We start from the raw sequence: 21,104 nt of genomic DNA on the forward strand, positions 1-21,104 counted from the left end.
TTGACTGGTGGGGTGACCCAAACCTTCATTCCTGAAGTTTCTGGGCCATTTGTATTCCTGCCTATATTGGGTTGTTGCAGATTTCCATTGACTTTAATCACAGGGCATGGAAGTAGTAAGCGATGCCATAGGGGATCTTCTGTATTCCAGGAAAACTCTTCTTTACCTCCATTGTGTAGTTGCAGTCTTAGTTCCCATTGATAGGATCAATCAACCCAGCCAGTACAGTAATCTTTTTTGTCCATTGATTCAGAGGCATGAGAAGCCCAAAGTGGCCAGGTGGCAGTCTTAACTTCAAGTTCAATGGGATTATTGTTGTGTTTCCTGGTGGGAGCACTCCTCCTTTTGGAACTAAGACTTGTAGGGCAGCAGAGCTTAAGTTTGCTGGGACAGGAGGCAAAAATTTTCCTGGTGGATCACTAGGAGTGATAATGAGTGGTGCCACTCCCATTTCCACCCCTTGATTCCTGGACACATGAATCCTGGCTATGGGAGAAAGAGCACCATAGAGTGGATGCTGATTCAGAGCAAACAGCCTCCTGGAGAATACTGCTCCAGCCCTGCAAGGTATTGCCACCTCCTGGTGCCATAATTGACTCTTCAAAAGGCCATTCCACCATTCTGTCAACCCAGATGCCTCTGGATGGTGGGGAACATGGTAAGACCAGAGAATTCCATGAGCATGTGCCCATTCCCTCATTTCATTTGCTGTGAAGTGGGTTCCTTGATCAGAAGCAATATTGTATGGAATACCATGACAATGGATAAGGCATTCCTTAAGTCCACAGAAGGTAGTTTTGGCAGAAGCATTGTGTGCAAGGAAGACAAAACCATATCCTGAGTATGTATCTATTCCAGTGAAAACAACTTGCTGCCCCTTCCATTATGGAAGTGGTCCAATGTAATCAACCTGCCACCAGGTAGCAATATGATCACCTCGAGGAATGGTGCCATATCAGGGACTGAGTGTGGGTCTCTGCTGCTGGTAGATTGGGCACTCAGCAGTGGCTGTGGCAGATCAGTCTTGGTGACTGGAAGTCCATGTTGCTGACCACATTCATAACCTCCACCCCTACCACCATGACCACTTTGTTCATGAGCCCATTGTGCAATGACAGGAGTGGCTTGGGAAAGAGGCTGACTGGTATCTACAGAATGGGTCATCTTATTCACTTGATTATTAAAATCTTCCTCTGTTGAAGTCACCCTTTAGGGAGCATTCACATGGGGCACAAATATCTTTATGTTTTTGCCCATTCAGAAAGGTCTAACCACATACCTTTTCCCCAGACTTCTTTGTCACCAGTTTTCCAATCATATTCCTTCCAAGTCTCTGATCATCCAGCCAAACCATTAGCAAATGCCCATGAATACAGATGCACCTTTGGCCAGTTCTCCTTCCAAGAAAATGAACAACCAGGTGCACTGCTTGAAGTTCCATCTACTGGGAGGATTTCCCCTAAACACTCTCCTTCAGGGACATCCTCGAATATGGCTGCAGTTCTGCAGCTGTCCACTTTTGCGTGGTACTTGCGTATTGTACAGAACCACCTGTAAACCAGGCCTGAGATTCTTCTTCCTCAGTCAACTGATTACAAGGAACTCCCCAGGATGTCATAGCTGTGGGCTGGGAAAGAGAAGGTAATATGGCAGGAGTGAGGGCCATGGGCATTTGGGTCATTTCCTCATGTAACTTACTAGTGTCTTCAGGACCCACTTGAGCTCGATCTTGTATATACCATTTCCATTTTATGATGGAGTGCTGCTGTGCATGCCCAACTTTATGGCTTGGTGGGTTGGACAACACCCAGCTCATGATAGGTAACTCAGGTCTCATGGTAACTTGGTGGCCCGTAGTTAAGTGTTCTGTCTCTACTAAGGTCCAATAGCAGGCCAAAACTGTTTCTCAGAAAGAGACTAGTTATCTGCAAAGGATGGTTAAGGCTTTACTCCAAAATCCTAAGGGACTGTGTTGTGATTCTCCTATAGGAACCTACTGAAGGCTCCAAACAGCATGTCTATTTGCCACTGACACTTTCAGCACTATTGGATCAGCTGGGTCATATGGTCCAAGCAGCAGAGCAGCTTGCACAGCAGCCTGGACCTGTCACAGAGCCTTATATTGTTCCAGTCCCCACTCAAAACTCGAAGCTTCCCTGGTCACTTGGTAAATGGGTCAGAGTAGCACACCCACATGAGGAATATATTGTATCCCAAATCCAAAGATGCCAGCCAGGCCTTGTGCCTCTGTTTTGGTCATAGGAGGGGCTAGATGAAACAGCTTATCCTACACCTTAGAAAGGATATCTCAACATGTCCCATACCACTAGTCACCTAAAAATTTTACAGAGGTGGTAGGCCTCTGTATTTTTGTTGGATTTATCTCCCATCCTCTGACACTCAAATGCCTTATCAACAAATCTAGAGTGGTTGCTACTTCTTGCTCACTAGGTCCAATCAACAAGATATCATCAATATAATGGATCAGTGTGATATCTTGTGGGAGGGAGAAATAATCACGTTCCCTGCAGACAGTGTTATGGCATAGTGTTGTCAACTCTGATGAAGGTGTTCAATGAGCTCCCCAGGAAATGCTGGCTAGCAAAAGAAGAAGTGAAGGTTCTCTCTCTTCTCCCTTAAAAGCCTTCAAATGATTGGATTAAATCCAGCTGATTGAATTCTCCCATGGCAGAAGACACACCCTTCGTAGATGTAATCAGCCACAGATGTAGTCAAGTGACTGATGATTTAATAAACCAGCCTTCTGGTTTATTAACCACCCGCAAATGTCCTTGCAGTAAAGGTTAGGCCAGTTGCTTGCTTGACCAGATGCCTGGGCACCACACCTGGCCAAGGTGACACATAAACATAATTGTCACAGTGGTTCCTCATTAGGTAAAACAGAATTACCATATGACCTGGAAATCCAACCCAAAAGATATACCCAAAAGAACTGAAAACAGGGACTCCAACCAAGATTTGTACACCATGGTTCTTAGCAGCATTATTTGTAATAACCAGAAGGTGGGGCAACCTCAAGATCTGTCAGTAGTTGAAAGGATAAAGAAAAGGTGGCATATACATACAATGGAATATTACTCAGCTTTAAAAAGGAGTGGAATTATGATATGTTTCACTACATGGATGAACCTTGACTACAGTCTATTAAGTGACAAGAGTCAGAAAAAACAGAAAGATATTGTATGATTCCACTTATATGAAATAACCAGAATATGTAAACTCATAGAAATAGAAAATAGGGTGCAGGATACCAGGGGTGGGGGAGAAAGACTGGGTGTTAATGCATAATGGGTGTAGGAAGAAGGTTCTGGAAATGTATGATGGTGAAGGTAGCTCAACATTGTGAATGTGATTAATCCCACTGAATGGTTTGCTTGAGAGTGCTAGAGATGGGAAAGTTTATGTTGGGTATAATTTACATTATTTTGGATGAGGTTAGACATCTTTTTTTATATTTAGATACCATTTGTATTTTCTGTGAACTCTGGCCCTAAATTTTCCCATATTTGGGTTTTGATTCTTTTATTATTTTCTAAGAAGTATTTATGTATAAAGATAAATACAAATTTTGTAAATACAAATTGTGAAAATTTCCTCTCCAGGTTTTCATTTGTTCTTGACTTGTTAATGGTGGTTTTTTGACATAAAGTTTTGTTTTTTATGTAGCTAATTATCATCATCAGCCTTTATGGCTTCTGGAATAGCCAATACCACATTGTTTCTTATTTTTGAAGTTTTATGGCATGCTTGATATCTGGTGGGCTAGTTTATTCTCATTTCTCTTCATTTTCAAAGTTCTCCTGCTATTACCTTTCCACACAAATTTGCAAATTAGTTTTAGAATTCTCCCTGAACACTTATCCCCACAAAAAATTTGCTATTATTTTTATTGAAGTCACTATATATATATATATATACATATATAAATTTATTTAGAATGAATTGACATCTTAGTGATGTTGAGTCTTCTCAGCCAGAAACATGACAAGTATTTCCATTTGTTAAACTCTTCTTTTGTGGTCTTAAGTAGTTATATACGCAGACACACATGTTTATGTTTGCTTAAGGAAACTCTGAAAGGAAAACAGAAATTAAGATTATTTATCTGGTGGGATTATGAGAGAAGGGAAATAAGGAATGAGGAAAGAAGGGAACAAAACTCTTCACCATGTGCTTTTTATTCTGCTGATTTTTGAAATCTTATGATGCATTATCTGTTCACAAAATTAAATAAAAATTTAAGTAATTTATAAAACTAAAAATATATTTAACTAATGGTTTAAGATATTCTAAACACAAAAACAATGGAAGAAATCAATAAGGAAAACTGATAGATTTTACTTTGTAAAAATGTAAAGCATTTAAACATTGAAAATGTGTAAAATGTCTCAAAGTCAATTACACATGAAAACATCCATCCTCACAAAAAAAAAAAAAAAAAATGGAAGAAAATGCAAATTAACCAATAGGAAGATATCTATCAAATTTGTAAATATTCTAACTTTTCATTTAAAAATAATTTCTTACATAAAAGAGACTTGCAATAACAGTTTAGATAATTACTATATACACTCAATCCAATTCCTCAACTGTTAATATTTTGCTACATTTTCTTTATCACTCATTCTCTCAATAGATATACAGTCAGATGGACAGACAGATATTTCCTCTGAGTTGATTGAGAATTAGTTGCCAAGATGATGCCTCTTTAACTCCGGATATTTCAGTGAGTAATTCCTAAAACCAAATTCATTCTCTGACCTGTGCACAATACAGTTAACAAGATGAAGAAGTTAGACATAATTCTATTATCTAATCAGAACTTTGGCTCCACTAGTGTCCTTAATCTAGTGCAGGATCCAATCCAGGATCACATTTTGCATTTATTTATCATGTATTTTTAATCTCATGTAATCTGGAACAGCTCCTCATTCTTTCTTTATCTTTCATGACTTGACTTTGAAACTTCTGAAGAGTTCATGTCAGTAATTTTGTAGAATATGCTTCAGTTTGGGTTTTCCTGATGTTCATGTTATGATTGGATTCAGTTATGTAGAATACCAGAGACATGATATTTTGTGCTTCTCCAGTGCAAGATATATGAAGGCACACATGACATTAATTTTATAAAATTATAATTAATAAGCGTTTTATGGGGAGATTCTTTGACACTATGTAAACATCCTATTTCTCATAAAAAATGTTTAATGACAGTGTTCCATTCTGTCTGAAGCACTCTCATAGGGAAGATGATGGCATACAACCTTTCTGGAAATCAATTTAACACTATGTATCAAAAGTCCTTATATTCTATAAACAGTAAATTTGCTACAGGAAGTGAGTCTAAAAAATATAGGAAGTATTAGGTAAAATTTCTATTAAAAAATATTGACCACAATGTTATTTATAGTAATAAAAATTAGAAACAACCTAAATATCTACAACAGAAAAAATGTCTAGTAAAGTTATTGTAAAGCCAAAAGTGGAAATCGTTTATAGGCATTTAAAATGAATCTTTTGGAGATGGGCACCAGTTAGAATAACTCTAGAACTAACACATGCTGTGAAGTTTCCTTCATTCCGTATGTCTTCTCTCAGGGGTTTGATTTGGACACAGCCCCATTCTAAATTCAAGGATCCGCTACTCAGCCCCTATCACTTATTGGGTATCATTGTCCTGACCCACAGCTTCTTCATGGCCTTCTTCATCTCAGCATTTCTCAGGGAGTAGATGACAGGGTTGAGGAGGGGAGTGACCATTGTGTAGAACACAGCCACTATCTTGTCCACAGTCAGAGTGGCAGAAGGCCTCAGATAGATGAAGACGATGGGCCCAAAGAACAAGACAACCACAGTGATGTGGGACCCACAGGTGGAGAGGGCCTTGAGCCTCCCTTCAGAGCTCTGGTTCCTCAGATGGAGCAAGATGACCACATAGGAGACTAGGAGAACCACAAAGCTGATCACGGACAGGGTACCCCCATTGGCAACAACCAGGAGACCAATGAGGAAGGTGTCAGAGCAGGCAAGTTTGAGCAGTGGAAGCACGTCACAGAAATAGTGATCAATCACATTGGGGCCACAAAAGGGCAAGTGAAAGATGAGAAGGATTTGGGCAAAGGAATGCACAAAGCCCCCCAACCATGCGATTCCCACCAGGACAGCACACACCTGCTGGGTCATGATGGTGGTGTAGTTGAGGGGCTTGCAGATGGCCACATAGCGGTCATAGGCCATCGTGGTGAGCAGGAACATCTCAGTACCACCAAAGAAGTGGAAGAAGAAAACCTGTGTCAGGCAGCCCCACAGAGATATAGATTTCTGATCAGCCAACAAATCAGAAAGGAGTTTGGGGACTGTAGTAGAGGAGTAGCATATCTCCTCGAAGGACAGGTAGCTGAGGAAGAAGTACATGGGGGAGCCAAGACTTCTGCTGGTCATCACAGTGAGCACAATGAGGAAATTCCCCACCACAATTGCCATGTACAAGAGCAGAAATATCACAAAGCAAACTCTCTGCACCTCCTGATTGTGAGAAAGTCCCAGAAAAATGAATTCAGTGACATTATGTGAGTTAGCCATTAAGTCACCACCAGCAGACAGTAAGTTGGGTGGGGTGATCTGAAAGGATACAAAACAAGACTTTTCATTGTCATGAGTGGGTGAATTATGTAATAAACCCAGGCATATCTGTGAAGTTTGTGAGCTGGATATCAAAAGAGGAGTAGGAGTTATGTATAGAAAAGAAGAATGTTCCAAGAAGGCAGAAAAGGAAGTACAGAACTATGAATAATCATTGTGTGTGGCTAGAGAAAAGGGTATAAAAGCAAAAGAAAAACCTGGAGATACAGTCTGGGACAGTCATGGAATTTGGAGTTTATCCTGCAGTCAGTGGGAAATCACCAGGAATTTTAGTCAACTTGTAAGTAAAATCAACAATGGAAGCAGAGCCAGGAAGGAAAGCCTATGTGATTAGTGCCTCATTTGGTTTCTTAAAGAACCATGTGGGGCAGCCAGAATGGAGTTACTATCTCCATTTTTAGATGCATTTCTGTTACTGCTGAATGGTTTGCATTGATTTTTCCTGCAGATTTCTTTCAACCCCCTTCCCTCTCTTCATTCCTGGCCTTGGTTTTCAGAAAGCATTCACATAACCTCTCCACAACCCATCAAAATCTTCAGAAGAGATGCCCCATTTGCACCCCCATTGACTCTCATCATCCTCTTCTGCTTCACCTCCAAATCCTTCTATCCTTGGTGAATGGTTTACCTTGTTCCTTCCCAAGGGTCTAGCTTATTCCCTGCTAAGTTTGTCTCCTTAATGATGCCTTAATTTCCTCCAATCGAGCCTCCCAGTGGTGACAAAGCTCTGAATCAGCCCATGTGAGGGTCCACTAATGCTCTGCAAGTCCTTCTCCATAGCCAGCCCTCCAGACACTCAGGGTATCACAGTAACTGCTCAGGGAATGATCTGAAGGCTTCCCCATCATGCTGGACTCTTTCAAGGTGGCTGAGGTCTGTGTGTGCAAACACAGCCCCTCACAGTGAGACCTGGGGGACCTGGACCAGAGGTCAGGTGACTTCTCACACCACAAAGCTCCTTCCTTCAGCTTTTAGTACAAGGCCAGGTGCTTCAGGACCATGAGCCAGAAAGACATCACTGATGGAGTTTAAATCACAGAGCAAAGAGCAGGGTCAGAGAGCAGCCTTACCTCCTGTTCCCATCCAGTGTTATTCACGTAGTATCACTGTGATATCTAGAAAGTTATTTTACTTCTCAGAAACACAAAGTCCTCACTGTGACATGGAGATAATAACACCTACATCACAGGTAGATGTCCTATTTGTACTCCCAGCCCCATTCCAGGATAAGTTAGGTCTCATCCTCTGTGCTGTGTTGGATATTTTCAGATAAGATCATCAAACTCCTCAACTGTTAAGCCCTGACAACCAGTGGCCCCTCTTTTCTCAGGGTATTTTGAAATCACAGCACTTACCACACTAAATTATCATTGTCTTTTGTGACCATCTACTCCACTGAACAATGAGCTTCCTGAGGGCAAGGATTATATCTTGCTTACTATTCTGTCACCAGTGCCTCATGAGGAGGCTGCTAAGAAATAACATCCAATAATGTGGTTAAAAAGGAATTACAGGTGATATATTTTTTCTTAACCATCTCAGCAGAATCCTAGGTACACTGTAGCTGTGTCCATAAACATTGAAGGAACCCAGTTCCCATGATGAATCCATGTCTTCTCCATCCCTGAATCCCCGTGCCTACACTGAGTTTAGCCTTCAGGGGTGGGTGTTCAGTCAATGACCTGACCATTGGGGGAGCTTTGTAAGACACCCTGGGCTTCCTGCAACCTTCCTTTGCTTGCAAGGTTTGATCCAACATATTTATACATGAAATAAATGCATGGCCACAAAGCAAACTCTCCCCAGTGTTTCTGTGTCTGTGCTGTGGTCTCACCACAGTTACCTTTTCTATTCTGACCCAGAGATAGAAATAAAATGCTGAGGATAGCTTCCGGCTCACCCAGGTTTCTCATTTAGCCAGTTGAGAAGCATCACAGGTAAGATGCCAACCAGTGCTCCTACCTTGCTGGGTTCACAAAGCTCTGGATCTGCAACCCCTGCAAGCTGTAGGCTCAGGTATGCTGAGACTAAGCCACATGGGTCTCAATTCCACCTGAGTTAAAACAGCAGTAAAGGAGACCTGCCTCTCTTCTACCTCCCAGGTGTTCCACACAGGTGTAAGAACCCTGGCAGCTTAGCCTTGATTTCAACTGCTCAAGAGATACCCGGGGACAGACATGATTATCAGGTGAGAGAGGGTGATCCCCAGTGAGTTGTACCCCTTTCCCTTTTCTAACCAGAGAGACTTCCTCATGGGAAGCAGGATCTGGTTACTAAAAACTCAAACTTCCTTTTGGAAACAACTTCAGAAATCAACATTAAATGTGAAAAAATTAAATTCACCTGTTTTCTTAGGTACTTACAATGGATGGGTATCTAGGATGTGCAGAGTTTGATTAGATATAGCTGCTGCCTACCAAGAGTTCAGTCATGTGGATTTATATGAAATGGCACTACTCACAAGGCAGGTTTCAATCTTGAAGCAATAGGGACCACAAGAGTCAGGATATGAAATTACATGCTTTGATGTGGGCAGGGATATAACTCAGAAGTTCTAAACCAGGGGGAATTTTGCCCTGCAGGGTACATTTGACAATGTCTGGAGATGTTTCTGGTTGTCACAACCTGGGGAGGAGGGAGCGCTACTGGCATCTAAGTGGGCAGAGGTCAGGGATGTTGCAAAACATCCTGCAATGCACAGGACAGTCTCCCACAACAAAGAATTATCTAATCTAGATGTCAAGAGAGCAGCTGCTGAGATGCACTGGTATAGATGAATCAGTGCTGTGTTGATAATCACTGGAACTGGGTTTTGGATCATTACACTTCTCTGACCAACAGGTGTATATGTTTTAAATTTTCCATAATAAAAAGTTTTTCAAGAGCCATAAGCATTCTTTGTGAAATGCAATGTATTCTACAGCAATGCATTTCACAAATACCACTGATTTAGCCTTAATTAAGACTAGAGTTGAAGTAAGATGCCACAGGTTTACTAAACATTAATAAGAAAATTATGAGACATTTTAAGATAAATATGGTTTTGGTACAATTGCTCTTGAAAGTGAAAATATTGATTTAAACATTTTCCTTTGTATAGAAAAAAGCACAGGAATGAAATTTTGCAAATATTTCTATTGTAACATGTCACCATAAAGTTGAGTTTCTGTGAAACCATTTCAGACAAAATCTTTTCTATATAGAAGATTTTGTCTAATAAATCTAATGAAGATAGATTTTTAATTTTGATATAATTAGTATTTGTTGTAGGAAACTACAACTGTTCAAATATTATGGTAGAAAATTGCATTTGTTCACCTATTGTTAAAGATTCAAATTGTCCTAAGAAGTTGATTGTTTCCCAACTTTGTGCCAATTAACCTATTGACTATATCCTCATTTCTCTAGTTCTAGCAATAATTTTAGAATTAGAAAGGCATCCATACACATTCTTTGTGGTTATTTTGCATGTAAAATAAACATATGACTATCAATTTAGTCCTTTAAAAATATTAATGTACAAGAATTCTCATAGCAGCTTTTATTCATGATAGATAAAGATGGGAATCAACCCAAATGACCATCAACAAGAGAAGGGGTAAAAAACAATTGTGGTATATTCATACAGTAGAATGCTACTTGGCAAATAAAAGGAACAAACTTGTACAACCTGAAACATGGACGAATCTTAAAAACATTATATTGAACAAAAGAAGCCAGACACAAATGGAACATGTTCCATAATTCCATTTATATAAGTTCAAGAGCAGGTTCAACTAATTGATGATGTTAGAAATAAGATGAATGATTGCCTGCAGGGAGAGAGAATTGCCTGCAAGGGGTAATGAGAGAAGTTTCTAGGGTGATTGAAATATTCTACATCTTGGTTGGGCTGTTGACTATACAAAAGTATACATTTGTCAAAATTCATAGGAGAATACAATGAAGGTCTGTGTATTTATTTCAGTGAGTGTAAATTTTACCTAAATTACAAAACAACACCTAGTTGGGGTGGGAGACCATAAAGAAGTGAGCACCTTACCTAAAATTGCTCAGAATTCCTAAAAGGTACCAGGATAGGTGCTTTATTTACTGATGCCAAAGTTTCTGGTGTCCCCTAACACTTGTTTTCTCCTTCTTACTTTAATCTTGAATAAAAATTACATTACCCAGCGTCCCTTATAACTTCAAAGGAAAGTACATGCAGCTTTTGCCCACTTCCTACTTCCTGATACTGACCTTGTTCTGGCCAATAAGAATATAAATGAGAGGAATTTTCATGGGAATTTCAGGGAAATATTTCCCAAATAACAAGAAATTCCTACCCTTCCCTCATGTGAGGATATGATGCCTGGAGATGCTGTGTCCATTTGAAGCCATGAGTGGAGAGTCAGAGAATTGAAGAGGCAGCAACCCAATGGGCTGGCATCAGAGAATTAACAAAACAACCCTTGAAACACTGGCCTCCAATCTTCTTATTGAAGTTGTATGCCTCACAACTTCATTCCTTCTTGCAGCAGCTCAGTATTCCATTGTATGTATATACCACAATTCACCCTTGCATTCATCAGTGGATGTACCCTTAGGCCACCTCTATCCATTGCAAATGGTGAACATTGCTGCCATAAACAGCAGTGTGCAAATGTCAGTTCCATGTCCCTGCTTTCATTTCTTCCAAGAATATACCTAAAAATGGGATTGAAAGATCATATAGCAACCCTATACTTGGCATCCTGTGGAACCACCACACTGCCCTCCAGAGGTGCTGCACCATTTTACTTCCCTACTAACAGTGAATAGGTACATTGCTCTCTCCATATTTTCTCCAGCATTTATATCTTTCTGTTTATTTTTTAAACAGTTTTATTCAAACACCATACAGTTTGTCCTAAGTAAACAATAAATGGTTCTTCATATAATCACAGAGCTATGCATTCATCACCACTATTTTTATGAGGATATTTCCATTTCTTCCCCAATGAAACAAGAAGAGAGAAAAAAAAAAAATGAAGAATGAAACATAAAAAAAAAAAACAAAATAAAAAAAAAGAAGAAAGATCTTTTTCCATCCTTTCTCTTTCAACCTAGTTATGTCTTTGGGCCTAAGGTGAGTCCCTTTTAAACAACATATAGTTGGATTATGATTTTTTTTTTAATCCATTCTGCCTACCTGTGTCTTTTGATTGGGGAGTTTAATCCATTAACATTCAGTGTTATTACTGTAAAGGCAGTACTTAGTTCAGCCAGTTTGTCCTTTGGTTTTTGTATGTCATACATCTTTTTTGCCTCTCTTTTCCTTTATTGCAGCCTTCTTTTCTGTATAGTTGATCTATTATGATGTATCTGTCTGATCCCTTTTCATGTCTGTTTCTGTATATATTTTTAGGTACAGTCTTTGTGGTTACCCTGGAATTTGTGTTACACAACCTACATCTAAAACCTGCTAATTTTGGAAAGATCCAACTTAGCTTCAATTGCTAATATATGTTCTCTGCTCCAATATCCCTCCTTTCCCCCACTTTATCTTGTTTTTGTCCCACATTACCTCTTTGTATTTTGCATGTCCATTATCAGGAAATACGACTTTTCCTTGTTGAGCTGTATTCCGACTCATATGAATAAAAGAGTTGAGCTATATTTTGAGGAAACAGTACTAACGGCTTTTGCATTTACCCTTTTAGTTACCTTTCATGAAGATCTTCCTTCTTCACACTACTCCAAGCCACTCTTCTGTCTTTACCTTTCAACCTGAAGTACTCCCTTTAGTAATTCTTGTAGGGCAGCTCTTCGGTAATGAAGTCTCTCAGTTTCTGTTTCTCTGTGAACATTTTAAACTTCTCCCTCATTTTTGAAGGACTATTTTATTGGATAAAGAATTTTTGACTAGCAACTTTTCCCTTTCAGTACCTTCAATATATCATACCATTGCCTTCTTGGCTCCATGGTTTCTGATGAGAAATCAGAATTTAGTCTTATTCACAATCCCTTATATTTGATGAATCAGTTTTCTGTTGCTGCTTTCAGAACTCACCCTTTATCTTTGGCATTTGACCATCTGATTAGTAGTAGTGTCTCAGAGTAGGTCTGTTAGGGTTTATTCTGTTTGGAGTATGTTGTGCTTCTTGGACATGTATATTTGTCTTTCATAAGTATTCTTTCTGTCACTTTCCCTTTCTCTTCTCCTTCTGGGACACCCATGATGTGTATATTTGTATACTTCATGCTGTCACTCAAGTCCCTGAGACACATTTCATTTTTTTCTATTCTCTCCTCCATCTGTTCTTCTGACTGTATGATTTCAATTGTCTTGTCTTTTAGTTTGCTGAATCTTTATTCCACCTGTTCAAATCTACTGCTGTATGTCTCTAGTGTATTTTAAGTCTCCATTATTGTTGTCTTTCCTACCCTTAATTTCTGTTATGCTTCTTTTTAAACTTTTGAATTCTTCTTTTTGCTCACATATTGTCTTCTTAATATCCTGTAGCTCTATATCCACCATTAGTTTATTTTTGTCCCTATTTTTGTTCATCTCCTTGAATTAATTTAGGAGATTTGTTTGAATTTCTTTGATATTTTCCCAGATTCTGTCACCTCTGAAGTTTTAATTTGTTCCTTGTGTGTCATATCTTTCTGTATCTTAGTATGGCTTATAATTTTTTGTTGATGTCTGGGAATCTGTTTATTTTGATGCATTTTCTCTGAAGTTCAGTCTCTCCCTCTTGCCTAGGGTTTTATTGTTGATTGGCTTTGTGTTAAGGCTCTTCTTTGGTGCTTGATCCACCTTATTCTGGACCTTTATATTAGCCTCTGTTTAACTGTTCAGATTTTCTTAGCACTTCTGCATGTGATTCTTGCCCTGGATATGCAGAATAATTTTTAAGATTGCCCATTTTGTGTGCACATTTTTCACCTTCGGAAAAAAAGCCTCCTTTCCTCTGTTCTTTTTCCAGCAATCTTAATCTGTTCTGTTTGTTTTTGTGCAAAATTTTCTCCTCATCTACTATGATTTGTTTAAATTCTCTCTCTCTCACTCAGTGTCCCCTTTTCATTCCACTTTTTAGTTCTGGGACCTGTCCTGTCCCACAGCAGTTCAGTTTTCCCCAACCCCTTTTGTTCTGTGAGGCTTTTCTGCCTCCGGTTTCTTCCCTGTTAGGGTACCCCATCAAAGGGAGCCAATGGTATCAGTCCACAAATGTCCATTTGCGTTTAGGTGGTGCAGCAAACAGACACTGGATAGAGTGTGTGCACCTTTTGCCAATAGTTGTGCCATGGTTTCTTTGTTTCCTGGGGGCACTTTTGTATGCTGCACTCCTTAGCCACTTGTGTTCCCTCCTGGGTCTCTGTGGACTTGGGTCCCTGTGCTTAGATGTGTGTGGGGTTCATGGTCTACATCCATAGCAGGTGGGGCCCAGGCCATGTTCCCTCTGTGTAACTCCCAAGCTGCATGGGATGGAGTGAGGGGGAGGGGCCCAGACTGGAAGCCCAGGATGTGAATATTGTTCCTGATTGTGGTGTTTGTATTTCTTTTTCTTCAGTTCGGCATTTGTGGTGCCCTTCTCCAATCTGTATCGTACTCCAGAGAGCCAAGCAAGTAGGATTTGTCCTTTCATTGTTTGATTCTGAGGGGAGATTTTTCTGGAAGATGTCTTACCTAGCCATGTTGATGATGCCATTGATATCACTCATTTTGATTTTTTAATTTAGTGCTCCTTCTCCTGTATAGTTTGACATAAAGAACTACACATGAACCTGACTAAAACCCTACTACATAATTTAAAACACCATCAGGCATTGTTTTAGATAAACATTTAACATAGGTTATTCTGTATATACATCCTAACAATCCTGACGGTGTATGTTGTTATCCTCATTTAACAGATAAGAACGGTGAGAGTATAGGCTGTTAACTGAAGTGTCTAAAGTTACAGAACTACTAAGTAGTGGAATCAGAATTTGGAATCAGGTTTTCCTGATGCAGTATATTTATGCTGTTTCTTTCAAATCTAAATATTTTTTGAGTAACACTTTTAGTCAATGAAGTATATCTTCATTAGTTCGTCAGTGCCATTGGTTTATTCCAATGGGTTCCTTTCCTGATGGTTATAAAAGCTGTCCTGCGTGGCATTTCACCAAGAGTTTTTGTATCTATTGTTCAGTGTGTAACTGATGTTAGAAGGTGCTGGTTCTCTGAGAAACCAAGCAACTATTAGAGTTGATATTTTTAATATTAAGTCTGCAATTACCAGAATATATTATAGGTGGGAAAAAACTCAGTGATATGACCTGTTAATGGAGAAATCCTGTGAGATTTGTAACCTATTTTCCTATCTTGAATTTGCACACTATATTCCCCAAATCTGGAGTTTGAACTGGTGATGTTTCTAGGAGTCACAAATTCCTCTGTTTCTTCTCCATTCTGGGACAGATTTCCTTTTATTTTTTAGCAGGGTGCTTCCTGAGTCTTTAGGAACAATCACTTTTTTTTAAATGACTTTTTTTCATGTGAATATTATAGATATTTTAGAATATTTGGAAATGACCACCAACAAAAAAGAATGCTAGACACACTTATAATTTGACTCTCAGAGATATATGCTGACAATGTTTGTGACTATATTACTTGTATTTAAATATATCTTCAGTTTGGACTTCAGCATTTCCATTTCCATGGTCTCATTTTTGTCACAACACTTTTTTGGGAAGTATAGATGGGACAGCTATAAACCAAACCCTTGGGTAACCTTGAATAAATTAGTAGGCTTCTCTCAGACTCAACATTCCAAATTTAAAATGGAAGCAATTATTTTCTACCAGTTAGTAGTTATTATGATTCAACCAACAGAAAATCCAATTCCACTTATTTTAAAAAATTAAGGAGTTCATTTTCTCATATAACTGAATAATCCAGAAACTAGGCTTCAGGTGAGACTTGATCTCAAGTAGCTCAGGTGATGCTACTAAGACTCAGTTTCAGCCTTCTTGACACTCTGCCCTTTGTGGGGTTCACTGCTTTTCTAGACCTCCCACAGTGGCCTTCTGGAAGTTGATGGCTCCCCTTTGTCATAGAGCAACTGCTCCAGTTCTAGACCTCAGAGCAACCAAAGCAAAAGTTTCTGTCTTTTCTGGTATCTTCTGCCCAAGATAGAGGAAACTTCTTTCCTGTAAACCCCTCCAATGTCTCTGTGTCTCCCTAATGGGGTTACTTTCCTATCCCTTGAACCAATATTGTGCCCAATGGGGTGGATATGTAGATCTGCTTAAGCCAGTAAATGCTAATCCCTAGGTGTTCAACATCATCCATTGTAAGGATGGGTGGTCTCATTTCTTTGAACCAAAATCTTTGTAGTTTGACAGGAACAGGGGAAATGGATGCTGGAGAGGCACCAAAAACATTTTGAGGCCTTTGAGTCATCAGAATCTAAATGATCCTGAAGTACAGAAAGTTAGAGTGAGAAGGGACATGGAAGATAATCCAATTCAGTTGTGTCATTTTATGGCTGTGGAACTGCAAACTGTGGAGGAGAAGGGACTTGTCTAAAGCTAGCAGCCCTGCCCCCAGGTCACTCCTGTCTTTTCTTCTCCTTTCAGTCTCCTACTCCCATTATGACTCAGAATATTGGGGTAAAACCTAATGTCATTTCTTTAGCTTCCCTCTCAAGGCATAACTACTGGATGTTTGTAAATTCTCAAAAGTCTCTAACTGAATTAATTGGAGCACATTTTGAAACTTTTCTTCACTCATGGTTTCTTGGCAAACCTTCATGCTAGAGATGAAAGATTCCATGGGGAATTTGGTCCTCTGATCACAGCACATGGCTCAATTTATTTTGAATAGCTCAAGCATCCCAGCATGAAAACACAATCTTGATCTCATAGTGAGTGAGTGAGTGGGATTTCTAAACTAAAAAGAAAGATCTAAAAATCACTCATTAGCTGCTTCACATACGCTTTTACTGTTTCTAAAGTTTATTGGCTCTGGGACTTATTTTATGAATCTTTCCCCTTATAATTTATCAACACCACCATTTCTGGTTCATTTTCTAAACATCACAGGACCCATGGGATTTTGTTGTGCGGAAGAAAGGCTTACACTGCTAATTGGCAATAACAACCATAAATTAGGATTACTAGAAAGGAAGCTCTGGAAAATGGAAACAACTCTTGTTTGTGTTTCCATGCATTTGAGCACCACCCAGTAAGTAGCTATGTGACTTTGAGAAGTCACTTTAAACTCTCTGGTCCTTAATTGCTTTTTCTATAAACTGAGTTTTGTGTATTAATGATCTCCAAATTTCTTTTCAGCTCTGTAGTCTCTTCGACTCGACCTGGTGGTTTAGCTGAGAAAAAGTGGCTTAGCTCCCTGGGGACCTTCAGGATCAACTCCTTCTTCTAAGGCTGAATCATTCCCAACAAGATTTGCTTATCTAAAGGTAAGTAATGTGATACCCAGAACGATTTTCCAGGTTGACAGAGGGTAAGAGGCTCCAAATTGCTGTGTGATCTAGGGGATGTAGCCTACTTTTCCTGAGCCTCAGCTCCTGCCTCTGTAAAATGAGAGTATTGGACTCACATTCTAGATTCCATGCCTTACCATTTGGGGTCTCAAGTGAGTGGTGGAAAGAAGACTCATGTGATGTTAATTGAGCTTGTAGGGGTAGGTATGCCTGGCTCTCTATTATGTTATGATGTTGCTCTTGTCTGATTTCTCTTATTGGGGCTTTATGGTAAAGGATAAAATTATACCTAGTTAGGGTCCAGTCCATTGTTTACCCACGTTCTACATCCTCAGTGAGCCATCTTTAACCCATAATTTTAGGGTGAGGGTGTTATTTGGGGGAAATTCTAAAGGGAAATTGAGGTAATTTGTTATTAACTATCTCTTTGGCAAGGGGAAAAGAAAAACAGAGGAAAACTAGGATATTTGAGAGACTGATAGCTACAATTTACTGAGCACTTCTTATTCTCCATGAAATCCTAGGTGCTTTGCATATTTTACCTACATCTAATTCATGTAACAATGATCTCAAGTCTCAATTGTTGCCCCATCAAAAAATAAGAAAATCTGTTCCCAAGGTATGTGATTATGTGGGTTGTAGAGCTAAGTGTTAGATGCTGACTGCAATTCTCACCCTCTTAATAGTGACTCTGAACTCATCTCTGAGAGGGTAAAAGGGAGCATGAGCAGGTGTCTTTGTTTCATTTTTCCCTCTTTCAAAGTTCATTCACCTGTAACTGTTCCCTTCACTATGAGCAGGTCAGCTGTCTTTTTGGAATTCATTACCTCCCACCTTTCTTTATGATCCACATTATCATTTGTTAAAACTGCCTTAAATTTTCTGATTGGGTTTTTAAAAAATGCATCATGTTCTTTATGGTAACCTTCTCAGGATAACTCACATGTGTGTGTGTGTGTGCGTGCAAGAGATCTGTCATTGAGTGAGAATTGGACAATTCATGTCCAAGTAACACTGGATGGACACAGAGATAAAAAGTCTGCTGTGGGACATAATTATTCCAAGGAACCATGCTTCTAGACATATGGAAAATAATCTATGAAGCAGAAATATACCTCAATTTCAAAGTGTGGCTTTGACCCAGTATACTAAAATGTCCATTTCTAACTAATAATAACATACATCATAAGTGAGGTCAATACATACTGAAACAAAAATGTACAGATAGTTTTAAAGAATCTAGTTTTTTCTTACCAATCTACTGGTTAATCAATTTATCACCAACCAAGAGTCTATAAATATTTTTAATGCAACTGTGACATTAGTACATAGGCTGCTGTAGTTTCAGGGGTAACAAACAGACTCTGTTCATGAAGACAAACAGTTGACATCAAACTATGGTGAACAATAAAATTAGAAATAGTGTGTGATAACTTGTGTGGTTCCCAGAGTAGTTGGTAGATGAATTTCGTCATTTCTCCTTTTTATTATTCAGTTCAGTTTACTTTCATGTGTCTAGTTCATACAGAGATAAATAAGGCAGGCATGGGAAACAGATACAGAAACAGTAATTTCAATAAAATAGGCTAAATACTTAGTTAAAAGACGTAAAGGGCATGGAGTACATGTTGGCTGGCAGTGGAGTGATGCAATAGTGACTGACCTGAACAATGAAGAATAAAAGGTCAGTAGAAAGCCCAGGTGTGCACATGAATGGAAGGAACAGCATCAGTAAAGACATGGAGGTGTGAGAGCCAGTTGGGAAAATAAGACAAAGTTCAGAATGGATGGAGTGTAGTTTTAGGGGGAGTGATGGCAAGGGAAGCTGGAAAGATAAACAAGGTTTTATAGACATGCTAATGATATTGAAGTTAATCTTGTAGGCAACGGAAATGCATGGCTTGATCAGATTTGCATTTTAGAAGTAAATAATAAACATATTTATATTTATTAAGGGCTCATGATGAGCTGAACACTGTGTGCCTTATGGCATTGAACAGAATGATCATTTCATTTAATTTCCAGAGTTGAGTGCACAGCTAGATGGATGAGACTTGAAGCCACCAGGGAAGGCTTCATGAACAATGGACATTACTGAGTGGGTAGGATTTGGAGAGGGCACAGAGGTGATGGACTCATCAGGTAATGTGAAAAATAAGAGGGGTGCTCTTTTACTGGGAATCAGCTTGTATTGATGAGACTGCAAGGAGATCTCAGTGGAATTGAGGTTATGTTGTTGCTAGGTGGACATTGATGTTGGTTTGAAAGGGGCTGGGCAAGATTTGCGAAGGGTCTTAAAGGTCAGGTAGAGGACTTTAGGCCTGATTGCCAGGCAACAAGAGACAGAGGTGATTTCTGGTGATTCAAGCAGAGGGAGAGTGAGGGAGAATTTGTAAATTCAGTTGCAGAATAAACTGGGGGGTGAAGGCTGGCACGCCGAGAGACAGATGGAGCATGTGAGACGCTGCAGTAATCCTCACAGGAGCTTATTGTCCTGCCTGAGGGTGAGGTTGCAGGAAGACATAGGAAAGGACTGGTAAAATTGGAAGAGTGGATTGTGTTAATATGGAGGGCAGAGGAAAGAACTGGTAAAATAGACAAGAAGAGCTGATTGTATTAATATGGGAGGCAGAGGAGAGGCATGTGCTGGAGGTGACTCTAAGCCCTTGGGGGCTGGGAGATTGATGGTGCAGTTGTAAGACCTTGGTGTGGCAGAGGTTCCTCAGGTCACATCTGCCAGAACATAATGACAAGGTCAATAGATCAGTCTCACCAACTGCAGCTCTAACCCTGGTCCAAATCCCTGCCTTAAGGTGGAGGAGGAAAGGAGAGTTCTGAGTGTCACACTTTCTTCTGTACCTTTGTCTCTGTGGGCCGAAGATGGGGGGATCGTATCATTCACATAATCTTGGGGTATCATGGAACACTCTTGCTATTTACGGGGAAGAAACAGTAAATGAATTTCGATGAGTTTTAGTTCGGCCATGTGTCTTGATACCATTCTCTAAGGCTAGAAATGGCTTTTCCCTTTCTCCTCTGGCTGAGGTGTGGTGAGTTCCCCTCCTCCTCCTTTACATATTCTTGGGTTTGAGACTTGGCTCAACCACTCACAGACTGTGTTTCTTTGGCAATTATTTAACCTCTCTGAGCCTCAGTTTCTCCAACTATCAATTATCTCCCTCAAAGTGGAAGAATTAAAGGAGGGGATGGCATAAACAGACTGTGTTTCTTTGGCAATTATTTAACCTCTCTGAGCCTCAGTTTCTCCAACTATCAATTATCTCCCTCAAAGTGGAAGAATTAAAGGAGGGGATGGCATAAAGTGCTTACCATAGCCCAGCACATAGTAGATGCTGACAAAAGGGCAGGAGCACCTGAGATTGTCTGGTTGTTGGGATGACTATGAAAATGTTGATCATGTAATCACAAACTTTAATTTCCTTCTGGCCACTAGACCATTTCCCAGCCTTCTCAGGTTGTTTTTGATGCCTTCCTTGTTTGCCTTCCTCTGAACCAATAAGTGAGCCCCATCTTGCTTCCTTTCTCCCCTGCAGCTGCTCTTCTTTATTGTCCTTCTAATCCTTTGCGATCCCTGTTCTCTGGTTTCTGGCCAGGATTCTTACTGAGTGTTCTGTTGGTGGATTTTCATCTCATATATAGCTTCACATTTTCACTATGACAAAAATTTGATGAGAGGATATAATCTGTTTTCAGGATGGAATCACAAGTGGGAGAAGGAAATAAAACGCTTAAAAGACATACTTTAAAATAAGTTGAAAAGCACAGAAAATCATTAGGTCTTTTTTTCACTCATTTCACCAGTGTTGTCTTTAATCATCTGAAGTTGTGCACTTTGTGAGGATAAGTACTTCACATTCTTCTTTCATATGTCCTGAATCACCTAGGAACATGGTATGGGCCTAAAAAGTCATTTGGTTTAAGGAACCGAATTAAAATAAATCCTCAACTTCTGTTGCCAAAAGTGTT

The 21,104-nt window shown here is 39.6% G+C and overlaps 1 protein-coding gene across 1 annotated transcript; it reads right to left on the reverse strand.

Moving 5' to 3' along the window:
- Positions 1 to 5,676: 5,676 nt before the first annotated feature.
- On the reverse strand, positions 5,677 to 6,603 carry LOC119536863 (olfactory receptor 4X2-like). Its single transcript, XM_037839574.1, has one exon. It carries the CDS (start codon positions 6,601 to 6,603, stop codon positions 5,677 to 5,679), a length of 927 nt encoding a protein of 308 aa, XP_037695502.1.
- Positions 6,604 to 21,104: the final 14,501 nt, after the last annotated feature.

This window comes from Choloepus didactylus, chromosome 6 (assembly GCF_015220235.1).
Source record: "Choloepus didactylus isolate mChoDid1 chromosome 6, mChoDid1.pri, whole genome shotgun sequence".
In the NCBI taxonomy this organism is placed as follows: Eukaryota; Metazoa; Chordata; class Mammalia; order Pilosa; family Megalonychidae; genus Choloepus; species Choloepus didactylus.

Coding starts and splice junctions, on each gene's coding strand:
- LOC119536863 (XM_037839574.1), bottom strand. CDS start 6,603: ATGGCTAACTCACATAATGTCACTGAATTCATTTTTCTGGGACTTTCT.